We start from the raw sequence: 23,075 nt of genomic DNA, 5'->3' as shown, positions 1-23,075 counted from the left end.
TCCTTTAAAATAAAATTTTGGCTAAAGAAAAGGTAAAATGGTTATCTTATGATTCAAGATTAGTATTTTCTGTGTCTTTCCCAATACCTGTACTCTGATGAAAGCCCAGTCTATGTACATTTCACTTACAGGACATTTCATATGAAGACCTTGTTTCACCTGTTTATGGTCAATTCTAATCATAATCACGGCAAAATTTTCCATTTGGTCTAAAAGTTAGGCACCTTTGAGCCTAAAGAAAGGTCACTCATAAATCCTTGAATCTATCTAGGGACATATCCAAAGGACAAAGACAAATGACATAAGCATAACAGCTTGCAAAAGATGCCCAGCATAAAATTGTTGATCTTTAATTTTCTGCTATTGCTTGCAAGGTTTTTGTCATATTCCAAAACCATCACCCACTACCGGACACTAATCTAAAGGTCTGATCTAAGATGAACGCATCAAACGAGGCAAAAACCGCACCAAATTAGATAGCTATGGATGTTCCACGAAATCTCATTTCTCTTTCTTGCGTGTAACACGTTGCTGTATCTGCCACTTGTGATGAGGACTTAATGAAGTGTTTATACATACGTACATACTCCACAGCTCCAGGAATCATCTGACAAAACACTTAGGATGGCATTATCCACAGTTACAAGATACATGCAACAAGAATAATTTCCTGTCTGACAGATAATCACTAAAGTTGCTCATGATAAAGTGGAGTAATTTTCATTCCAGCTAAGGATCTATGGATAAAGAACAGCACATAGAACTTTGTTGTGAGGGTAGAGGAAAGGAAGGCCAGTTGCTTGGTGATATAATGTGTAAGTCTTGAAAAGAAACTAGTATCAGGAAGAAGCAGCTAATATCCTGCTTGATGCCGTAGTCAGTGGATGCTCAACTAACTTCGATAGAAGCCATCATTCAAACACAAGAGAGAATACAGAATCTAAGCATCTGACATTCGCTGAGACAGAGTTTGCCGAGTTTGTTGCATTTATTGAAAGGTTTAAATGTTGCCCATGAATGACAGAGGCAAGGGACAATGACATTGCCCTAGAGACTGACCATATATATATATATATATATATATATATATATATATATATATATATATATATATATATATATATATATATATATACATATCAACGCCCCAGCCCCTTCTCCACCCAAGCTAGGACCAAAGGGCACGGCAATGGCTGCTGATAACTCAGCAGATAGACCTATAGGCTCTACCAAACGGCCCGTCCTTAGCTCACAAGGATGGTGAGGTTGCAGCGACCAAAGAAACTAAAGTGTTTGAGTGGGACTTGAAACCCAGTCTCGCATTCACCAGTCAGGGACGTTACCACATCGGCCACTACAACCTTAATCGATGTTCCTATGTTTTAAAGCTGTAGATGGTAGTAGCTTCTTTAATTTGTGTAATTAATTGGCATTACACGGACAGCTAAAAAAGAATGGTAGCATAGCTCAACCGCTACTAATGCAACCAGGCTAGTAAAAAGACAAGAAACAAATGAAAAGAGAATAATTAAATAATCTAATAACCAGAAAAATGGCAGAATCTTCAAGAACAACAGTGAAGCAAGTGCGAGAGGGGTTAATTTACCCCCTTATTCAAGAACCACCAATCAAGTTATTTGTCCAGGACTTGGTCAGACCGCATGAAATTAGCTAAAAGATTTATGTACAGTACAGTATCGGAATGGTTTGTACTCTTACATGGAATATAAGTTATAAAAATTAAGAAAATTCTTGTCAATGAAATTTTGAATTTTTACAAATAATGTGCACCAGATAAGATAATAAAACCTACAGAAATACCGCTTGCTCAAACAACAGCAGAACTACTATATATTAGTTACACTGCAAATATGGTAAGCAATTTCATGAAAAAACCGCTATTTTTTTTTACTGAAACCTTAATAACGAACTCAATCTATTCGATTAGTTATAAAGTTACATGAGATCACACACTATCAAAGAATGACTGACCAAATAAAATATTATCAAAGTAAGCTTTCAGAACTCGTGTCGTATTTAACACAGGATGCTACATGGGAACAAAACAATAATTTACTTTCACTGTTTAGCAAAGTAGCAACATCAGCAGCTGCAAGTTACAGACTTTTATACAAATTAATTTCAGGCAGTATGAATTAAATATGAAAAGGGTAAATAATGAAATACACTGTTTGGAAATGTAGTAACACTAGCAGCTGCAGGTTACGCACTTTTATACAAAGTAATTTCAGGCAGTAGGAATTGAATGTGAAAAGGGTAAATAATGAAATATTCGCATACATTTGTACCACGGTAATAAAGCATATTAGTCTTTAAAGTGATGTAAAACTTTTATCTTTCAAAAATAGTCCGAAGGCTATCATTTCTGGTAAAGAAAACAGTCTTCTGAATTATTTTCTTACTGAAAATAATTCACTAGATTTGAGCTAGCAGTGTTAGAGAGAGAGAGAGAGAGAGAGAGAGAGAGAGAGAGAGAGAGAGAGAGAGAGAGAGAGAGAGAGAGAGAGAGAGAGAGAGAGAGAGATGTGTATCTTGAAATCATCATTACCTATGTTCAAGAAACCTCAGTGAAGTCTCATTATATTGTGACTAATATACATACCATGTATACATTAGGAACTGCTGAATAAATCTCAAATACCGCCAACTCATACATACTCCAATTATGAATGCGAAATAGTGTATGTTTTCATTGACCGAGATAAATCACAATCGAAAAATCATCATCAATCTATACGGTTTTTATCATCTGAAAAGAAAACAATTGTTTTCATAGGCCTATTACTTCATAATAGGAGTACTGTATGTTCCTTTGCTCATCCACATTCCTTCTGGATAAACCAGCAAGATTTAATGACATTCTTCATAGGCTGGGCATTTATTCTTTCACCCAAGGCAGTTCGAAAGCAAAAAGTCATACACGATCTGTACTGCAAAAGCAATAAGGAATTTAGACAATAGATTTCTATATGGAAAAGTCTTGATACAATAGTGTATGAAGTACATGTGGGCGCAACTTACCGAGAGTGAAACAAAAGCAAGCAACATAAACATCACTTCACTGGTTACGTTAGAGGATGGCTTCGAACGTGATCTCAATTATCTTACGATGACTCGAGAGAAATTCTACTGCTAAAAATTTTACAATAATGAGATTCTTCACTTTATAAAGTACTTCTACTTGCCTCTTGATTTTAGCCAATACTTTATCTCATGTTAATTGCCTGATTATTGTAGAACCAAATCTTTAATTTTAAGATTGGCCAACCATTTCGTACTGCATTTGTTCAAAGGATGTTTGGTCGAATTACAGAAGGTCCTCGACTTACAAACATAGACAAAAACAAATTCAACTAAAAATAACAAAGATAAGATAAAGAAATACTGTCATAAAACAATATATTATTTAATACAAAAAGCAAAACAACATTTGAAATAACTAGATATCTTTTTTTATTTGAAACTTGACTATTTGTTGACTTTTGTAGCTGGAAATCATAGACATGGGTTAAGATCAAAATTTTACAAAATCCGACTTACAAAGAACTTCTTGGGACCTTTCAAGTTTGCGAGTCGAGAACCTTCTGTACTTACAGAAACTTTCCATTCCACCAAGTTTGCACTTATCAAATCAGTATGACTACAGTGTGAAGTGATATTGTCCATAAAAAAGGATGGGGGGGAGGGGGTGGTGGTTTAAATGCATAAACTTGAGATCTTTTTCATGATTACCATGTTCTTCCAAGGAAAAAATAAAAAATAAAAATTTTGGTTGAAAATTATACATTATGTACATCACAATATGAAAATAATTAGAGCATTTACAAAATGCTAACAGCAAAGCATTTCATATATGCTTTTTTTTTTTAAGAAAAAGAATTTAACTTTAGGCACTACCAGATTGGACGCTTTAAATAATTCCTAATATTAAATATTCAAGCTTTGAAACTATGCATCTGTATTCTTAGACTACAGAACCAACAATTCAGTACTTTTGTTAAGAGAATGTGACCATAATTAAGTACAAAGCAAAATCAGCATTAAAATACCATCGTGTAAATGTTTTCTTAAAACCAGATTTCACAAATGTTAGTAATTTAATTTAGCAAACACAAGTACATAACCTAGTAAAGTGAACTCTGCACTTCCTCGGGACAATTGGGTAACCTTTTAGAGAAATTAAATTAATTGTTCTATAGTCCATTTCTTTTCGTGATGCAAATTTGCACCGACTCGCAGCGGTGCCCTTTTAGCTCGGAAAAGTTTCCTGATCGGTGATTGGTTAAAATTATCTCGTCCAACCAATCAGCGATCAGGAAACTTTTCCAAGCTAAAAGGGCACCGCCGCGAGTCGGTGCAAATCTGCATCGCTAAAAGAAATGGACTATAGTATAAAAAAACAAAAGAATTTTTAAAGTAATGACTAAAACCAGCTTTTAATAAATAGGAGAAACTATAAGATTGAATAATGTTATTTCAAGTTTTTTTTTTATGGAGTCAAACCTTTACAAATAGGTTATTCCTACCTAACCATCACCAAAGCTATCTTCATGACCTGCATATGAAAACATTCAAGATTCATATATCGAAAAGAATGTGGACAGTAGATGGAACAGGCTATGTGTTAGGGTTCTACAATAACGGTGGTGTTCATTCTAAAATTTTTCTAATTATTATAACTAAACTTATATACGTATATTTCTTATTCTTTTCAGAGTTCAAATAATCAATAAGGACTAATAATTTGAATATTAATGTAAGAAAATAGGTGTTAAAAGAGTATGGAGATCTCAAAAAGCTCTGCGTTTGTATCGTATTATCGTGTGCGATAAAATATAATTGTAAATGAAATAATTGTTTATCAAGGCTTAATTGTATTAGTAAATATAGATAAATTTTATTTACTGTTCAGCTACTTTTGGTTCATTGTGTGTGTGTATACAGTACAGTATTATATATACATATACATATACAATATATATATATATATATATATATATATATATATATATATATATATATATATATATATATATATATATATATATATATATATATATATATATATATATATATATATATATATATATATATATATATATATATATATATATATATATATATATATATATATATATATATATATATATATATATATATATATATATATATATATATATATATATATATATATATATATATATATATATATATATATATATATATATATATATATATATATATATATATATATATATATATATATATATATATATATATATATATATATATATATATATATATATATATATATATATATATATATATATATATATATATATATATATATATATATATATATATATATATATATATATATATATATATATATATATATATATATATATATATATATATATATATATATATATATATATATATATATATATATATATATATATATATATATATATATATATATATATATATATATATATATATATATATATATATATATATATATATATATATATATATATATATATATATATATATATATATATATATATATATATATATATATATATATATATATATATATATATATATATATATATATATATATATATATATATATATATATATATATATATATATATATATATATATATATATATATATATATATATATATATATATATATATATATATATATATATATATATATATATATATATATATATATATATATATATATATATATATATATATTATATATATATATATATATATATATATATATATATATATATATATATATATATATATATATATATATATATATATATATATATATATATATATATATATATATATATATATATATATATATATATATATATATATATATATATATATATATATATATATATATATATATATATATATATATATATATATATATATATATATATATATATATATATATATATATATATATATATATATATATATATATATATATATATATATATATATATATATATATATATATATATATATATATATATATATATATATATATATATATATATATATATATATATATATATATATATATATATATATATATATATATATATATATATATATATATATATGTATGTATATATATACACATATGGGAAACACTGTCAACTGATGTATGATGGTGTTCATTGGCCATAAGAGGTAGTTTAAATATTTCCCGGTCCTTCAGGTGGATGGCAATGTGATGGAAACTCAAGGAGCACAGTTATGGAATCAGGAGAAAAAAAAAGTAATTTTTCAAGAATAAAATTTTGAACTGTTCACTATAAACACTAAGATAAAAATAGACTTCATACAAAAATTATATAAAACAGTGCAGTTACTGAAGAAGCAGCACATGGAGAACATGTTCTGTGCGGCTATATAATTTTTCTTAATTCTATAATTCATGAAATAATTGATAATACACAAAGTCTAATCTATTAATTTTTTTGTGATGTAATTTTTTTTACATTCCACAGTGCATGATTTTATGTACAAATTTAATTTTCATGAGGTAGTCATTCCTTTTTTACATGCCAGCACCTTGAAACTGAAAGTCATATACTGTACCGTACATCACGCGAGTACTAAACAGTACTTACAATATGCAATTTCCTCTATGAGGAATAGACAGCATTAATTCAATTTTCATTTTATATCTACTGAACCAAAGATAAACTTTACAGCTGTTCAAACAGCCAAACATAAGCTTTCTATCCAGAATGCTGATTTTATAACACAGTTTTATTTACAAATATTTCAACTTCATTTTAATCTTTTCAAATATCAAGTTGATTTTACTTTTTACAATTTTATTAGCTTATCAACTGTACTTCCTTGGTCTCTCTTACTATTAATACTGCTGAATTATTGTCCTTCCCTAATTCTGCCCCGCACTACTTTACACACCAAGTTGATCAAAGCAGCGCCATTCCTTTCTTACTTTTCACAACCGCAGTCCTCCTTACTCTAAGTATATTATGCATATATCTAATCATATCTGGCAATTAGGTGTCTAAATCATAAGCCTAACTTGGCTAACCATCTGCCAAACCTTTTAAATTCTACCTTCCTCAACCAACTTAACCTATTCCACATTTTCTGTGAGCCCTCTAGCTTTACCTACTTGAATATTTCCCTTCACTATATAACTATATATGTGCCTGTGTTTATTGCTTTCATTATATAATAATTCATACGTAAATTTGTCGTCTCACCATTCAAGTCTTAAGCTTTTGTAACTAATAAAAACAATCTATACAAATATGAGACATTAAAACTTACACCTCTTTGTTCTGTTTTCATCCCACATTCAGCCCGAAATGAGCCCCTAATATACCAAGCATTTCTATACCAAAAAGATAATGTTCCTTCTAAAAACATCATGAAAACACTCACGCATTCTCAAAATCCAGTTCCACATACAACATACATCCTACTCCATATTGCAGCTGTAACCAGTCTATGATAAGCCTTCAGTTTAAAACTGAAGAATTATACTAGACAAAAAAATTTCACGTTTGTTGAGATAGGATAAGCTTATTATTCTACGAAATATAATTCATCGTAATACTTGCGTACTGTAATTATCATATAGGCCAACAAATAAAGTACTTGACCAGAAGAGTAAAAGGAACCACAGGAGACAATAGGGCGCAAAACCAAAACTAAAACATTGTGATTCACAGGGGAAGTTACAGGTTCATTTAATGCTATGTTCTCCCTGATATCGTATGTCATAAAATATTTTTAAGAGTTAATTGAGCCATTTTGATCACATAGTTCCGTGAATAATAAATACCTTCAACAGAGTATACAGCAATGTGCAAGTCAGATATTTCCCTTAAATAAAAGAAATTACTCACAGATTTTCATTACCATAATTTTCAGTCGATATAAATACTTTTATACATTAGCAATTGATGCAAAGATACAGTTTCTTGTATTAAGTTTCATTACCTTGTCTTATAACATTTTCTATTACTGTACTTTGAAATTACTTTGAAATTTCAAAACCAAAAATAAATTACCAAGGTAGTTAAAATGTGTGAGTTTGTTTAAAAACTAGAGATAATTTACTTCTAAAATAAAACTAAAGGAAGATGCTTAAGGAATGCCATAACAACATAAAAAAAGAAAAAAAAATAGAGACTGCCCCATACAAGTGGGTCAAGTACACTGGAATGTAATCTTTAGAAATGACTGGTTCGAGGGGATCCCTTTCTTTGGAGGGTGGAGATAAAATACATACATATACCAAAGGCACTTCCCCCAATTTTGGGGGGTAGCCGACATCAACAATGAAACAAAACAAAAAGGGGACCTCTACTCTCTACGTTCAGGTCCCCTTTTTGTTTTGTTTCATTGTTGATGTCGGCTACACCCCAAAATTGGGGGAAGTGCCTTTGGTATATGTATGTATAAAATGACTCAAAGAAAGGGCAAGGTAAAATAACTTGGAAAAAAAAAAAAGCCAAACACAAGAAATTACACTCTACAGCATTCACCATCATATCCTAAACTTTCACTATACTGTAAATTAAGTTGATTACAAGTATTAACATCCAGTCTAATAGTCGATTTGATTTACCTCATCTTACTGCTTCTTTCTGATCTCTCACAATATCCTAATACTATACTCAATTTTTTTTTATGAGGTGCATTTGCCCGGACTCTCGCAGGAGTACCCTTTTAACTAGGAAAAGTTTCCTATTTAACTGATTGGTTAGAATGCATTTGCACCGACTTGCAGGGGTGCCCTTTTTAGCTAGGAAAAAGTTTCCTAGTTGCTGATTGGTTAGAATGCATTTGCACCGACTTGCAGGGGTGCCCTTTTTAGCTAGGAAAAAGTTTCCTAGTTGCTGATTGGTTAGAATGCATTTGCACCGACTTGCAGGGGTGCCCTTTTTAGCTAGGAAAAGTTTCCTATTTAGCTGATTGGTTAGAATGCATTTACACTGACTTGCAGTGGTGCCCCTTTTAGCTAGGAAAAAGTTTCCTAGTTGCTGATTGGTTAGAATTATTTTGTTCAACCAATCAGCGATTAGAAAACTTTTCCAACCTAAAAGGGGCACCCCTGCGAGTCAGTTCAAATGAGCCTCATTAAAAAAAATTGAGTACAATGAATCAATTTTAGGTCACTATTCTTAAGGTATATACAGCACGTACTGTGAAAAAATAACCCAAATTTAGCGTAATCATTCACTCTCCTAACACAATGATGAAACTCACACAAAACTCTGCACCATATTCGCTTACAAAGTAGACTTCCTCATTACCTTCCTCATACATTAAAAACCAATGTAAAACAAAATACAACAGAAGTATAGCGATGCAAATTCATCCTATAAAACCCACAGTTTTATGAATGTTAAGTACAATGCAATACAATGACAGGTACAAATATTCTTCGTGGTATTACATGATAATTACAACTTATTTTTTTCTTTTCCACTTCAGTTCTAGTTTCATTTACTACATTTTCAATTTTAAGACCGTTAAATTAGAAAAAAAAATGTCATTAACCCTTTTAACCCCAAAGGACGTACTGGTACGTTTCACAAAAGCCTTCCCTTTACCCCCATGGACGTACTGGTACGTTTCACAAAAGCCATCCCTTTACCCCCATGGACGTACCGGTACGTCCTTGCAAAAAAAAGCTATAGAAAATTTGTTTTTCATATTTTTGATAACTTTATGAGAAACTTCAGGCATTTTCCAAGAGAATGAGACCAACCTGACCTCTCTATGACAAATATTAAGGCTGTTAGAGCAATTTAAAACAAATATACTGCAAAATGTGCTGGGAAAAAGATAACCCCCTGGGGGTTAAGGGTTGGAAATTTCCAAATAGCTTGGGGGTAAAAGGGTTAACAAATTTTAAATAGCTTAAGCTTTATAGTCCATCATTAATCTTCACATTCAGATGAATATGACAACGGATATCATATGACAACGTATATCATATGACAACGTATATCATATGACAACGGATATTACCTTCGAGAGAAATTTATAGTGTAATAACAGGTGTTCCTTTTATATATATATTTTCCACCTCCTGTCGCCTTTACTTTCTTCACCATGATAATAGGTGTAACCAAATTTCTAAAATATATTGTATGCAATGTATGTGACTAATATAATTAACTGACACTGAAGAAATTTAAGATACTCAAAATATATAATCTAATAAATGTATATTAGGACAAATAAAATTACTGACAGAGTCTGAGGTAACTTTCCATCACCTCTCGTTTCTTAAAAGTGGCTCCACTTGAGGGTCCACGTATTTTATCACAGAATTCACATATATATACAGTATATATAATATATATTTGCTATTAAATCTACTGAAATGTGTTTAAACACTCCAAAAGAATGTCAATTTCATGGTTTCATGAGACTCACATTCGATATCAATGGTGGTCAGTTCACAAGGCTGCTATCACAAGAGTCCGTCTATTGTCTTCTCTATCCACATCCATGTTATACACTTTCTTGAAAATGAAAACTTGTCTCCTTTCTTATTAAGCTAATTTCACCAGGTTTTTCTTTTTTTTTCCCCTTATCAAAACAAATGGTTTTAAGTCATAAGGCTCACACAGAGGTCTCAGGATCTCAATTATCTAAAAGGTGCTTCCTAAAATATTGAATACAGGGAAACTTAGTATCACACAACGTTTTCAAAATTTTGCAGAGGAATATCAGATAATGAAGAGCAAAGACCTTTTTTTTTAAAACAAGAACAACTTATACTCTAAGCTATGATAGTATCCCCATTATTCTAAATTTATTTGCAACTGCAACTATTAGTAAACGTGTCTAAACAAAACTTTTCAGAGAATTTGCTAATGGGAAGACTCGACGAGAGAAAAGACACAAATCCATCATAATGGCCACACTAGTCTGTATTTAGATTCTCTTTAAGGAACCAATGAACCCCCAGATATCTTCCCATTATGCTGAGAGCTTCGCAAACAACATGAACCCCAGATATCTCCCCATTATGCCGAGAGCTTCGCAAGCAACGTCAAACTAGGTAAAAATAGAATTCTCGTTTAAACGACGTATATTATATACACAACCATAAAATACTTTTAGTAATTTTGGATTCATGGGCGATACCAAATCCGTTTTCAACATGACTAATAGCTTTTCCTATGTCAAATCTTTCCCTTAGCAGATTCTAGTGGCCCCTCAAAGGTTTGCTTAGGTTAAACGAGATACGATTGGCATTGCTCATTATGACATGAAATGGTTAACCCTCAGGCCACTGTTGAGTAATTTAGTGGCAAGCTTATTTCATATCAATTCTTTTAGGACGTCAATGATGCAGACAAGAAAACTACCTGCTACTGTAAGAGAGCATTAACTGAGATTTCTATTTTAAAATAGCATAAAAAAGCAGAATAAAAATTTATTTTTAACTTGTCTTTTGGAAGGTGTCACACAAAAAAATGTCAGCATTTTACGAAGATGAACAACTGCAGCCTAAACTTGGTCACTACCACAGCTTTTGGCTTTGTTAATACCATCTGACAGAAGAATTCTTCCCTCTAATCTCATAGAGATCAATAAATGTCGACAATCCTGGGAAGACAGCCCAGCTCAATGTATTATTGTCTACCTTTAGGTAAGCTTCAATTTTGAAACTTCCAGAGATGATAAAAACAGCACAAGAAAACATCTTCAAAGTCTTATTAAATTAAAAGTCACAAAGCTATTTTTTCCCCCCAAAAAAGTCATCCACTTACAGTGTGCAAAATCATCACAAAACAAAAAGTCGAATAAAATCAGGCTTGCTAAGACAAACTAGTTTTATGTGATGATGCAGCTTGCAGAAGCTCATTAAAAGACCTCTCAAAACATCTCTTCAATTCTGAATAAGAAGTTACCAGGATGTTCTGTTCATCGTGAGACATGAGGCAAATCTGAAATGAAAATGTTCACTAAATATTCTGGGACTAGTCGTAAGAAATTTATTACTAAGCGTTTCTTTTTTTTTAATACAAACCCATTTTTCCTAATGCAATTGTTTTTTGTCCCAAAATATTTCCAGCCAAAAATTCTTCAAAGGAAGAGGAAAAGTAACAGCAGTGCTGTATGTTTAATCTTTGTGTACGTAACTTTTTAACAGCAGGAATGGTTGGTATGGAGGAAGGAATTTTTAATAAATAATGGGAGTGTATTGGAAAAATAGGATTATACAAACCAAATTTGTTTACTAACAAACCATCCACTTAGTGACTAAACCTCAATTTAGATGAGGAAGATAACTAACATTTTTCAAATGAGAATTCCCCTCAAGTTGGGATGTTTGATTACAAGGTGAGCCCTTGAAAGGGCTGTGCAGTATAAAACAAATTGTAAACCACAACTAGATCATAAACAAATAGGTAACAAGTGGTTGATAATGATTGCCTAGTAAACATCTTATGTGCTACTCAAGTTCTTGGTTAAATTACCTTGAAAACTGGCATTAGATGAAGGATATGCTATGTTACTTTATGCTTGAACACTTGTGTTAAAAGAAAAATCACAATTTTCTTCAATTAATTTAAGATTCTTCCTAAATATGAAAGCCCGAGTCTTTTAATGGGAGTGTATTCAGTGCAAGATGAAAAGCAACTGTTAACCATTTCAACGAGGCGGCGGTAGTTGCTGGTGGGGAAGACCCGCCCACCCGGCAGCCCAATTACGGAGCACAGTCTATCCTGTGGGAAATTATGATCGTGGAGAAGAAGCGCTGGGAATACTGTCTTGGGGAGAGAAAACACAATCAGACTGTTCCTGTGAAGACGAAGAGAAAAAGCAAGAGGAAACCTTGGAGCGTGTGAAAGGAACATTTCGTAGCCTGTATAGGCGATGAGGAAGATCACAATGAAAAGTTGATGAGGAACTGCTCAAGCAGTGGGAGTGCACACACAGCTCTGTAACAACACGGACAACCAGATTGGTGGTGATCGTACCCTTAGTGATCATGATGTGGGATTGGTCAGCTGACACAAGATGGTCTTTCATCACTAATAAGTTCGCACCTTTGGCGGATCATAGACTCCACCTGACCCCATTTTCTAGGTTGATATCTCCGGAAATCTCCAAAGAGGGAAAAGAGCCAGGGCAGCACCTAGCAGAAGGGTACACGGGGTCAGTCGCGTGTGAGACCGAGCAGTGATAGCAGGTATGTGAACACCTGTACCAGGTACCAAAACGTATCCTCCATGATGGAAATGTTCCCTATACAAAACCTCAAGTACACCTAATAACCCTCCAAAAACTACCAATCCTTTGGTCATGAGGATAGTAAAGTTGTGGAAGACTAATGAAAGCCATTGTGCCCCGAGATAAGACACAAGCTCGAGGCCAAATACTGTAATGCAAGCTACAAGGTTTCAAATATGCTAACAGAATGCGAGTCTACAAGGCATCCACTTCCCTGGTCATGGTGAAAAGGGACCTGGATATACAGAGCAACAGACCTCTTATTTGAAGATGCTTTTCAGGAAAAAAGTGCAAAACTGCAGGGAGACCCCAGAACTTGACCTTAAGTTTTGAAGAGCCTGTCCAGACACCATTACAAAACTCTCTATGATACTTTTCTCCCGGACCTAACCAGTAAGACTATGTTATTGCTGGGATTAGCTTCCTCTATGAGGATGGGTGAACTAGTACCCACACAAGTGGATGGACCAAAAAGCGAGTTATTCCAACATTATGACTCTCTCATCCTTAGATATCCCAGCCCTGCCTGCAATTCAGTAAGGGGAATCCTAGCTCTGTCCTGTCAGGAACTTAAGCGAATACGCCCAGAGGAATAATGCATCTGTCATCACCTTCTAGGAATGTAATCTCTTTGGACTATGCAGGTAATCATCAAAGCTCATGGACGTCTCTCCAGTAAGAAACTAACCCAAATATATGTCGAGGCTCACAAGGTCCCTTAAATATAAGATTCTGTAACATTCAAACAACAGAGTTAACGACCATTCACAGAGCCAAGAATGCTAGGACAGCAACTCGTCTTCGGACAATTTAATGTGCTATTTATATATATGGCATTGCCAAAGAACTTGGAATGAGATGGCTCCTTCTACGGCATATATGGTAAAGGTAAAAATGTCTGGTTTCAGTTCCATCAGAATAGATGCTCACCAGAACGCCAGCAGGGCAAGCCCAGCCTCCACTGTGGTGCCCAACCACAGCAGTGGCCTCCCCAGTTAACAGCTTAAACTCACGGTCCCGGGTTGGAATTGATCTACTGCCATGTGAAATGCTAGGCGAACAAGTTCCCACTGTACTAGCCAGGGGGCCCATAACCTCTCAAAAGATACCAACCATTTAAATGGCACCAGTAAAGCAAATGTACCACTGGCCCTTGAACTATCAAGTACTCTGGCTTATTTTCTTGCAATAGTTTTCCTTTTCTGAAGAGATGTTTTGCTCTCCTCCACACATCTTTCACAAATATTCAAGCTACTTATAACTAATGGGTTGTATTGAACAAGCAATGTTTATATATAAAATATAAGTGTCAGCATACCAACACATTAAACATAAGGGAACACTACTGTCTATCATCCCTGCTGCTGCTTGTTAGGCAAGGTGAAGCAGCAGGATTTGTTCTAAAGTATTTCTTTATACAACTGGTACAGTTTCATGCAGGATAAAGCTAGGTAATGCTCGACTGGCATCGACATTGGAAAACATTCTTTTAACATTAAAACATCAAATTACTACAAACCACATAAGATAAAAATGTCATCTCTACCCTTTAAAATAACAAAGGACAGAACCAAGAAACAATGAGGTAGGGAATCCTCTGCCTAACCTAAATAATATATAAAGAATGCCTTAACAGGCTCTTAATATTGAGAAAAATACGATATAAACATAAAATGAAAACCGAAATTTTACTTACCTTATCTGGAGAGCCTGCATCTAACTTATTTAATACCGACACAACATGACCTAAGTCTAGCCAAGGTCTACCATCGTCTGTTACCTGAAACAAGAAATTATCAATGAGAGAGACAGACAGAGAGAGAGTTACGAAGAATTTGTATGTTTCAAAGACTATTTAGTCGATCCAGAAAAGACTCCATTTGCTCTTGGGTAGAGCGATTTAGTTTTAAACTTTTAGAGATTTTATGTTGTCTAGCTTATTCTCAAAGTCATTTAACTTGTTTTTGTTTGCTCTATCCGCTGGAAGCGAGTTCCTTACCTGATGAAAGACATAATCCCGGAAGAGTTTCAACAAGTAGCGATCTCCTGTTTCACTCCAAGAAGTGTCCATATTCAATCTAGTAGAAGAATTAATAGAGATTATTACATTTTTTTAGAACATCTATATTTAACCCTTTTACCCCCAGGCTATTTGGAAATTTCCAACCCTTAACCCCCAAGGGTTATTTTTTATTCAAGCACATTTTGCAGTATATATTTTTCAAATTGCTCTAACAGCCTTAATTTTTGTCATAGAGAGGTCGGGTTGGTCTCATTCTCTTGGAAAATGCCTGAATTTTCTCAAAAAATTATCAAAAAAAAAAAAAAATTGTAAATAGCATTTTTTTGCAGGGACGTACCGGTACGTCCATGGGGGTAAAGGGATGTGTTTTGTGAAACGTACCAGTACGTCCTTTGGGGGTAAAAGGGGTAATGCACTTTCTGATTATTTCCACTGTGGTGAAAATTGAAATCCTTTCAAATCACAACATCACTTACTCAGGTCGGTCTGCAATGGTATTCAACTTTGTTATCAGACGGAAAAGCCTTCCATTGTGAACTTCTCTGTATATCTCGGCCTCATAGACATCTGCCTTCTGTGTGATTGTCTCTAAAGCATTGTAAAATCTGAAAAAAATGTTAAAAAACAAACTTTTTATAATTAAATTACAGATTTGAACACCAAATTATTTTGAACACTTTCAAGTAATCTATAGCTAATTTGTATTTCTTATCAGAATACAAAGGTTTGTGGATAGGGAATCTAATGCACCTATCTAAAAACAAGAAAAAATGTTTGGTGAAGTTTAAAAAGTAAACAATCTAATGTACTTTGCATTTTCAAGATTTTTTTAACCTTTGAAAATTCATTTTTGTAACCTTAGAAAATTCTTTTCCGGAATATATCATAACACTATATATTCTAATTACAATTGAGCATAAAATTGCCAATCATCTACTAAAGATGCTCACTAGAATAATCTCAATATTTTAACTCTCTCTCTCTCTCTCTCTCAAAAAAAAAAAAAAAAAAAAAAAAAAAAAAAAAAAAATAAAGATGCAAATTCATGGGATATCTTAAAAAACTTCTCACTACCTGACATCGTTTGCGTAAGCAAACCTCATCATTGCCAGGAATCTAAATACATAATCATTATCATTATTACTAGCCAAGCTACAACCATAGTTGGAAAAGCAGGATGCTATATGCCCAAGGGCTCCAACAGGGAAAATAGCCCAGTGCAGAAAGGAAATAAGAAAAATAACAAACTTACCTGGCTCCAATCATTGGCATCACGTCATTTATGCTCTTGATACGCTGGGCGGTCAGAAGACACACCACCAGCATTGACAAATCTCTAGAGTACGATCTATTGACGAGTTCCAGAGCCGATTGTATATTATCCCTTTGTACTGCCAATATTGAGTTACAGGCTAATGCAAGCATCAACCTTCCTAAGCTTACCAAGTCCTCTTGCTGTTGAATAAACAAAAGATTATTTTAGTACATCAAGATCTTTCACTGCGTTAATACTAAAAATATTTACAAAGTGACCTTACTTTACCAGTATGTACCCAACACCATCTGAAATTGCATCTAGCACTAGCACTACCCCTACTTATGTTTTCTGTAATTAACAATTTCAAGGACATCCTGCTCAAACTATAACACCCACAACTCTCACAAGTTGCTTTGAATGCAAATAGCACTTGAAAGTAGAAGGCATAGAGGTTGGACAGCAAAAGATAAGAGAAAGTTGATAAAATATGGAGGTTGAACCCATAGTTTCAGAGCCGCATTACCAGTCATAAAATGTTTAAATAGAAAAAAGTATTTCATGTTGAAGGCAACACAAAATAGCTTAGCAGCAGGGCTTAATTAAAGGTTTGAAGGTCGCTGGATAACATATTTCATCAACTAATAAAAAGGTATATTTACTTAACAAATCAATTTACTTATACAAGAAGAAAACTGCACAAAATTTATACCGACCTGATACTGGGGCATGTTGGCAAGAGGATTTGCTACATTAGGGTCGAAGTTTAATACATCAATTATGCCACAACAATTCACTCTAATTCTGGTTTTACCATCGGTCAAAATTATCTTCGACGGATCTAACGTGCGACACGCTAATCCCTGAGTATGGATGGCGCGGAGGGCTCCAGTTAACTGGATTATATATGTCCACAATATGGTCTCAGGTATCAATGCTGGAAAGGAAATAAGAAAAAAAAAATTCACAGTAAGTCAAACCAAATATACCATGGTGGGAAATTTTTATTTTCGTTTAGTTTAACGGTTTCCACAATAAAATGACTAATTATACGTACAAAAAAACTATAAAAACTGCTTTATATGTCTGTCTATTTACTAAGGCACTTCCCCCAATTTTGGGGGATAACCAACATCAAACAAAGGAAAAGAAGGGTACCTCTCCTTTCTCTGCTCCTCCCAGCCTGACAAGGGATTCAACTTTATATGTAATAAAACTTTATTTGCTGACTAAGCATAACCTGCTACGCTGAAGTGCAATGCTTTTATTAGACTGTCCTCGATGCAGATCATGCATTACGCTTCATCACATTGTACAAATAAAGTACAGAAGTCCTCGACTTACATTCAGTACTTAATATGTTCGAAGAAGCTGTTTGTAATTCAAATTCTGTTACATTTTAGCCTAGGTTAAGCCAAACCTGAATCCCATGCCTATGATTTCCCGCTACAAAAGTCAATAAATTGTCGGGTTTCACATGAAATAGATATTAGGTTATTACGAATGCTGTTTTGCTTACTGTATTAAATGATATAATATTGTTTTATGACAGAATTTCTTTATCTTATCTTTCTTAATTTCAGTTAAACTTGTTTGCATTTCCAAATGCTTGTAAGTTGGGAACTTTCTGTAAATTTCTTTTGATATAATGTAAAGACATCGCTATAAAACTTAAGAGGTATCTTTACAGTCTAAAGAATAATTATATCTTTTCCTTACCAAAATGTACCTTAATCCGAGATTTAATAAAAAAAAAAATTCCAGTTATGTATGGAAAACAGATGAAATAATCTACTACTAACCCTTTTACCCCCAGGCTATTTGGAACTTTCCAACCGTTAACCCACAGGCGTTTTTTTTTTTTTTTTTTTTTTTTTTTCAAGCACATTTTGCAATATATATTTTTTAAATTGCTCTAACAGCCTTAATTTTCATCATAGTGAGGTCAGAATGGTCTCATTCTTTTGTAAAATGCCTGAAGTTTCTCAAAGTTATCAAAAATATGCAAAATAATAAAATGTAAATAGCAGTTTTTTACAAAGACGTACCAGTACGTCCATGGGGGTAAAGGGATGAGTTTTGTGAAACGTACCAGTATGTCCATTGGGGGTAAAAGGGCTAATAAGCCTGACATACCTACAATAAAGGAATACTTATTTGCTCACATAATAACCTACAATTTTGAACCTAGTTTGATTCAATAAGGGCAGTAAAACAAAGTGTAAACAAATTTACTCTACAACCTCCAAATCTTTGTCAAAATGTTTCCTAACTTGTACATGAATGGGGATAAAAACAACACGTTTAAGTAGACCCGACACCATTTAAAAAGTAAGCGGCAGTAGGGGAGTCGGTACACGAAACTTCATTTGTGGTGGAAGACTGGAGGAGGGTGGGCTGTGGCACCCTAGCAATACCAATCAAACTTGGCCGAGTCTCTCATCAGGCTGGGAGGAAAAAGGGAAAAATATCCCCTTTTGTTCTCTTTGCTGCTGACTACCTCCCAAGATCACAGAAAGTGTCATGGTACATACATACATATACCAAGGCACTTCCCCCAATTTTGGGGGTAGCCGACATCAACAAAGAAACAAAAACAAAAAGGGGACCTCTACTCTCTACGTTCCTCCCAACCTATCTGTATCTACATCCTGTGAGACATCGACTAAGTGTCATGGTAGATAAGATAAAAAATAATGAGAATATACAACTCACTAGTGCCCGAATTATGCTGTAAATTTTTATGAAGGTTTCGCTGTGGCGTATCAATGGCTCCGGAACCCGCAGACACAGTGGGAGGATTAGCTAGGCCTTCCCAGCCATTGGCAGAGAGGGCCGCTGCAGAAAAGTGGCGCGCAGCTAAGGTCTCTGCACCCGCATGGTAATCATAAACAAAAACGATAGCTGGAAGGGAAAAGAAAATTACAGCGTTATATATTTACCTTATCAGGATATGCAAGTTATATGAAGCCTCAATACACTGAACGTATTTATTTGGAAATTTATCTTTCACGTCCCGATAGATCTCGTATTACAATTCAGTATACGCATACATAAAATAACAGGAAATACTCACTTAAATTTATCCTTACCAGAAATAACCTTTTCTTATTCCCTATGAAATGTTACTGCATTTCAACATCTTATTTTTTTATATATAAAACATAATTAAAAAATTACGCTGAATTGTGAAGTAAATACTTTACCACTACTTTCCTTTGCGGGTCTTGGCAAATTAAATTATCTAAACTTTAAACTGCCAAGAATAATACACGTATGAAACAAGCTATTATTATTATTATCATTTTCAATTGCTAAGCTACAACCCTATTATTATTATTATTATTACTTGCTACACTACAACCCCAGTTGAAAAAGCAGGATATGCTATAAGCCCAGGGGCTCCAACAGAGAAAGTAACCCAGTAAGGAAAGGAAACAAGGAAAAAGAGAATATTTTAAGAAAAGTAACAACACCAAAACAAATATTTTCTATATACACAATGAAATCTTAACAAAAGAAGAGAAAGAGAAATAAGATAGAATAGTATGCCCGAGTGTACCCTCAAGCAAGAGAACTCTAATCCAAAACAGAGGAAGACCATGGTACAGGGGCTATGGCACTACCAAAGAATAGAGAACAATAGTTTGATTTTGGAGTGTCCTTCTCCTAGAAGAGCTGCTTACCATAGCTAAAGTCTTTTCTACCCTTATCAAGAGGAAAGTGACCACTGACCAATTACAGTGACCGACTACAGTGCCGTAGTTAACCCCTGGAGAGAAGAAGAATTGTTTGGCAATCTTAGTGTTGTCAGGAGTATGAGGACAGAGACGAATATGTAAAGAATAGGCCAGACTATTTGGTGAATGTGTAGGCAAAGTAAAATGAACCGTAACTAGAGAGAAGATTCCAATGTAGTACTGTCTGGCCAGTCAAAGGACCCCATAACTCTCCAGCGGTAGTATCTCAACGGGTGGCTAGTGCCCTGGCCAACCCAATACCACTAACTAGTTGGAAAAGCAGGATGCTATAAGCCAAGCGGCTCCAACAGGGAAAATAGCCCAGTGAGGTAAGGCAACAAGGAAAAATTGAATATTTTAAGAACAGTAACAACATTAAAATAAGTATTTCCTATATAAACTAGAAACTTAAACTAAACAAGAGGGAGAGAAATTAGATAGATTAGTGTGCCCGAGTGTACCCTCAAGCAAAAGAACTCTATCCCAAGACAGTGGAAGACCATGGTACAGAGGCTATGGCACTACTCAAGACAAGAGAACAATGGTTTGATTTTGGAATATCCTTCTCCTAGAAGAGCTGCTTACCATACCTAAAGAGTCTCTTCTACACTATATAAGGATGTTGAATATGATCGACGAGTTTCAGGTCATACAACCCAGTGCTGAAACTGGGGATACCATTCAGCATTGAAGAGACACTTTGGCTATGGTAAGCAACTCTTCTAAGACACTCTAAAATCAAACCATTGTTTTCTGGTCTTGGACAGTGCCATAGCCTCTTGGTCTTTCACTGTCTTGGGGTAGAGTTCTCTTGCTCGAGGGTACACTCAAACATTCAATCACATGTTCAACATCATACGAGAAAATACACGATACACAAGTTGACTTGGTAGTCAAAGGTTAGAAAGTCCTAGCGAAGACAGGTTAATCCAACTAAGAAAAAAAACTGTGTTATAACAGCCAGTTATGATGCTACCCTTTCATGGTGGGGGGTTATGAGTGAGGGATTGTGGAGTATTGAAAATTCAGAGAGGACACTTACCATTAGAACTTGCATTCTTACTGTTAAAAGATCCTAAATAATTGAGCAAATAAGCAAACTACTTTACTTAAATGGTAACACAAAAGTGTTGAAAAAAATAGCATGTGCAAGTATCTAAAATTGTAATTCTGTCTTCATTAGGAAAACGGTACAAAACTATATTCAAATGGTAATCTTGATTTTGTGTTGTACAAAATGTTCTCAATACAAAATTACTCTATTCACAGTGTGGAGGGAACTGTTCACTTTAAAAAAAAACTTCATGTTCGTGCATCTCACAAAGAGTAAATGTTGCCTAACATCAGATCAATATACCTAAAATACTTGTAAACTCAAGAAGAATGTAAAACTTATCAAAATAATTTAAAATTAAAAGAATGAGCTTCCTACAATTGTCATTGAACGCTTTCGTGGTAAACACTTCTCGCAACTGGACTACGCTGGAATGTTGTAACTTCTTCCACAAATCCACCAACTGCGTCACTTTCACATTGTTCAGGCGATAGCTATGGATGCGGAAAAGGCAGTAATGGAGTCCTGTTTTGACATTGGTGGCCTGCAACAGATACAAAAATATATTAATAATCAACAGATAAGGATGTTTAGATTTGGGGTCATCTGGCATCATGAATGCCTGGGTCAGTGACACCAAACAGACAAAAAAGGGAAATTTAAAGAAACAAAAGTTTAAACTTGATGCAGATGGTGAAACTTGGTAGAAAAAATCAAATATACCAAGGGAAAATTTCATTTTCTGATTTAAAACAGGAAGAAAACAAAAACTGAATTAGAGTTAAAAATTTAAAAGAAGAATTACATTCCTACTGAAAGACTAGCTTAAAAATAACAAATCTAAGTAATTTGCATTTTTCCTAGTATACAAACCTCGAGCTATTTATAGGGTATACTTTCAGCTACGCCGAAAGTATACCCTATAAATGGCGGAGGGTTTGTATCTACGCCGGAACAAATCTAAAATAAAGTTACTACGATAAATAAAATCTAAAATTAAAACATTCTCTCAAAACCTTGGAGATAATGTACCTGCCATCCATACTTCAAGCCTTGGAGAGAAATCAGTATCTCATATCCCCAAGACTGAGGCATCTGATCAAAAACTGCTTGACAGGTAAAGGCCCTAAAGTATTATAATACAGAAGACAATGTACACCAGCCATTAAAAATCCCTGTGTTCTAATCCACAGATGATACAAAGACAAAGCAGTTTCCTATCCCCTGGTATAGTGGTATATATTTAAAGGAGACATCACTGTTGAACTCTTTCCATTATCATGGCGTACACCAAGCTCCAATGTTGGTGCTATGAATCATTTAATGATTTCCTGATACAAGTTATAAGGTTTTGATACAAATCTAAATATCTCCATAGAAACAGACATGCGAGCCAATACAGCTACTTTCTTAAGGTTCCCAAAACAAAGTATTTTCAGCAAAATTCAGCATTGCGTCGAAACTCGTTTTGCGAAGTCCATTTTAAAGGCTTCTCATACACTTTGGTGCTAAATTACTGAATAAAAACTAGGGTTGCTTGGTTGTATATAGGATATCATAGGGAATTATTAATGATATGCTATTCATTGCAGGAGCAAAAAGGGTCTTACTGGCCACACTACCTTGGAGAACTTCTCTTGATCCCCTTCCTCTTGATAAATCTTGCCTATTTTGACTTGAAAGGAG

The 23,075-nt window shown here is 33.7% G+C and overlaps 1 protein-coding gene across 2 annotated transcripts in view; it reads right to left on the bottom strand.

Annotated features, from left to right (window-relative positions):
* Positions 1-9,884: 9,884 nt before the first annotated feature.
* The window catches only part of PAN3 (Poly(A) specific ribonuclease subunit PAN3), a 54,853-nt gene continuing 41,662 nt past the window's right edge, over positions 9,885-23,075 (bottom strand). For both annotated transcript variants that reach the window (XM_068350041.1, XM_068350042.1), the window contains 8 exons: positions 21,768-21,933; positions 19,311-19,499; positions 17,312-17,532; positions 16,593-16,795; positions 15,817-15,945; positions 15,317-15,395; positions 15,014-15,097; positions 9,885-12,026 (listed from right to left, as the gene is read on the bottom strand). In XM_068350041.1, the coding sequence (XP_068206142.1) occupies positions 11,898-12,026; positions 15,014-15,097; positions 15,317-15,395; positions 15,817-15,945; positions 16,593-16,795; positions 17,312-17,532; positions 19,311-19,499; positions 21,768-21,933 (1,200 nt within the window). In that variant the 3' untranslated portion in view covers positions 9,885-11,897. The remainder of the gene's footprint in view (positions 12,027-15,013; positions 15,098-15,316; positions 15,396-15,816; positions 15,946-16,592; positions 16,796-17,311; positions 17,533-19,310; positions 19,500-21,767; positions 21,934-23,075) is intronic.

Source organism: Palaemon carinicauda, chromosome 26 (assembly GCF_036898095.1).
Source record: "Palaemon carinicauda isolate YSFRI2023 chromosome 26, ASM3689809v2, whole genome shotgun sequence".
Lineage (NCBI taxonomy): Eukaryota > Metazoa > Arthropoda > Malacostraca > Decapoda > Palaemonidae > Palaemon > Palaemon carinicauda.
Note: the sequence above shows the minus strand (reverse complement) of the source record. Positions and strands in the feature narration are given on the sequence as shown.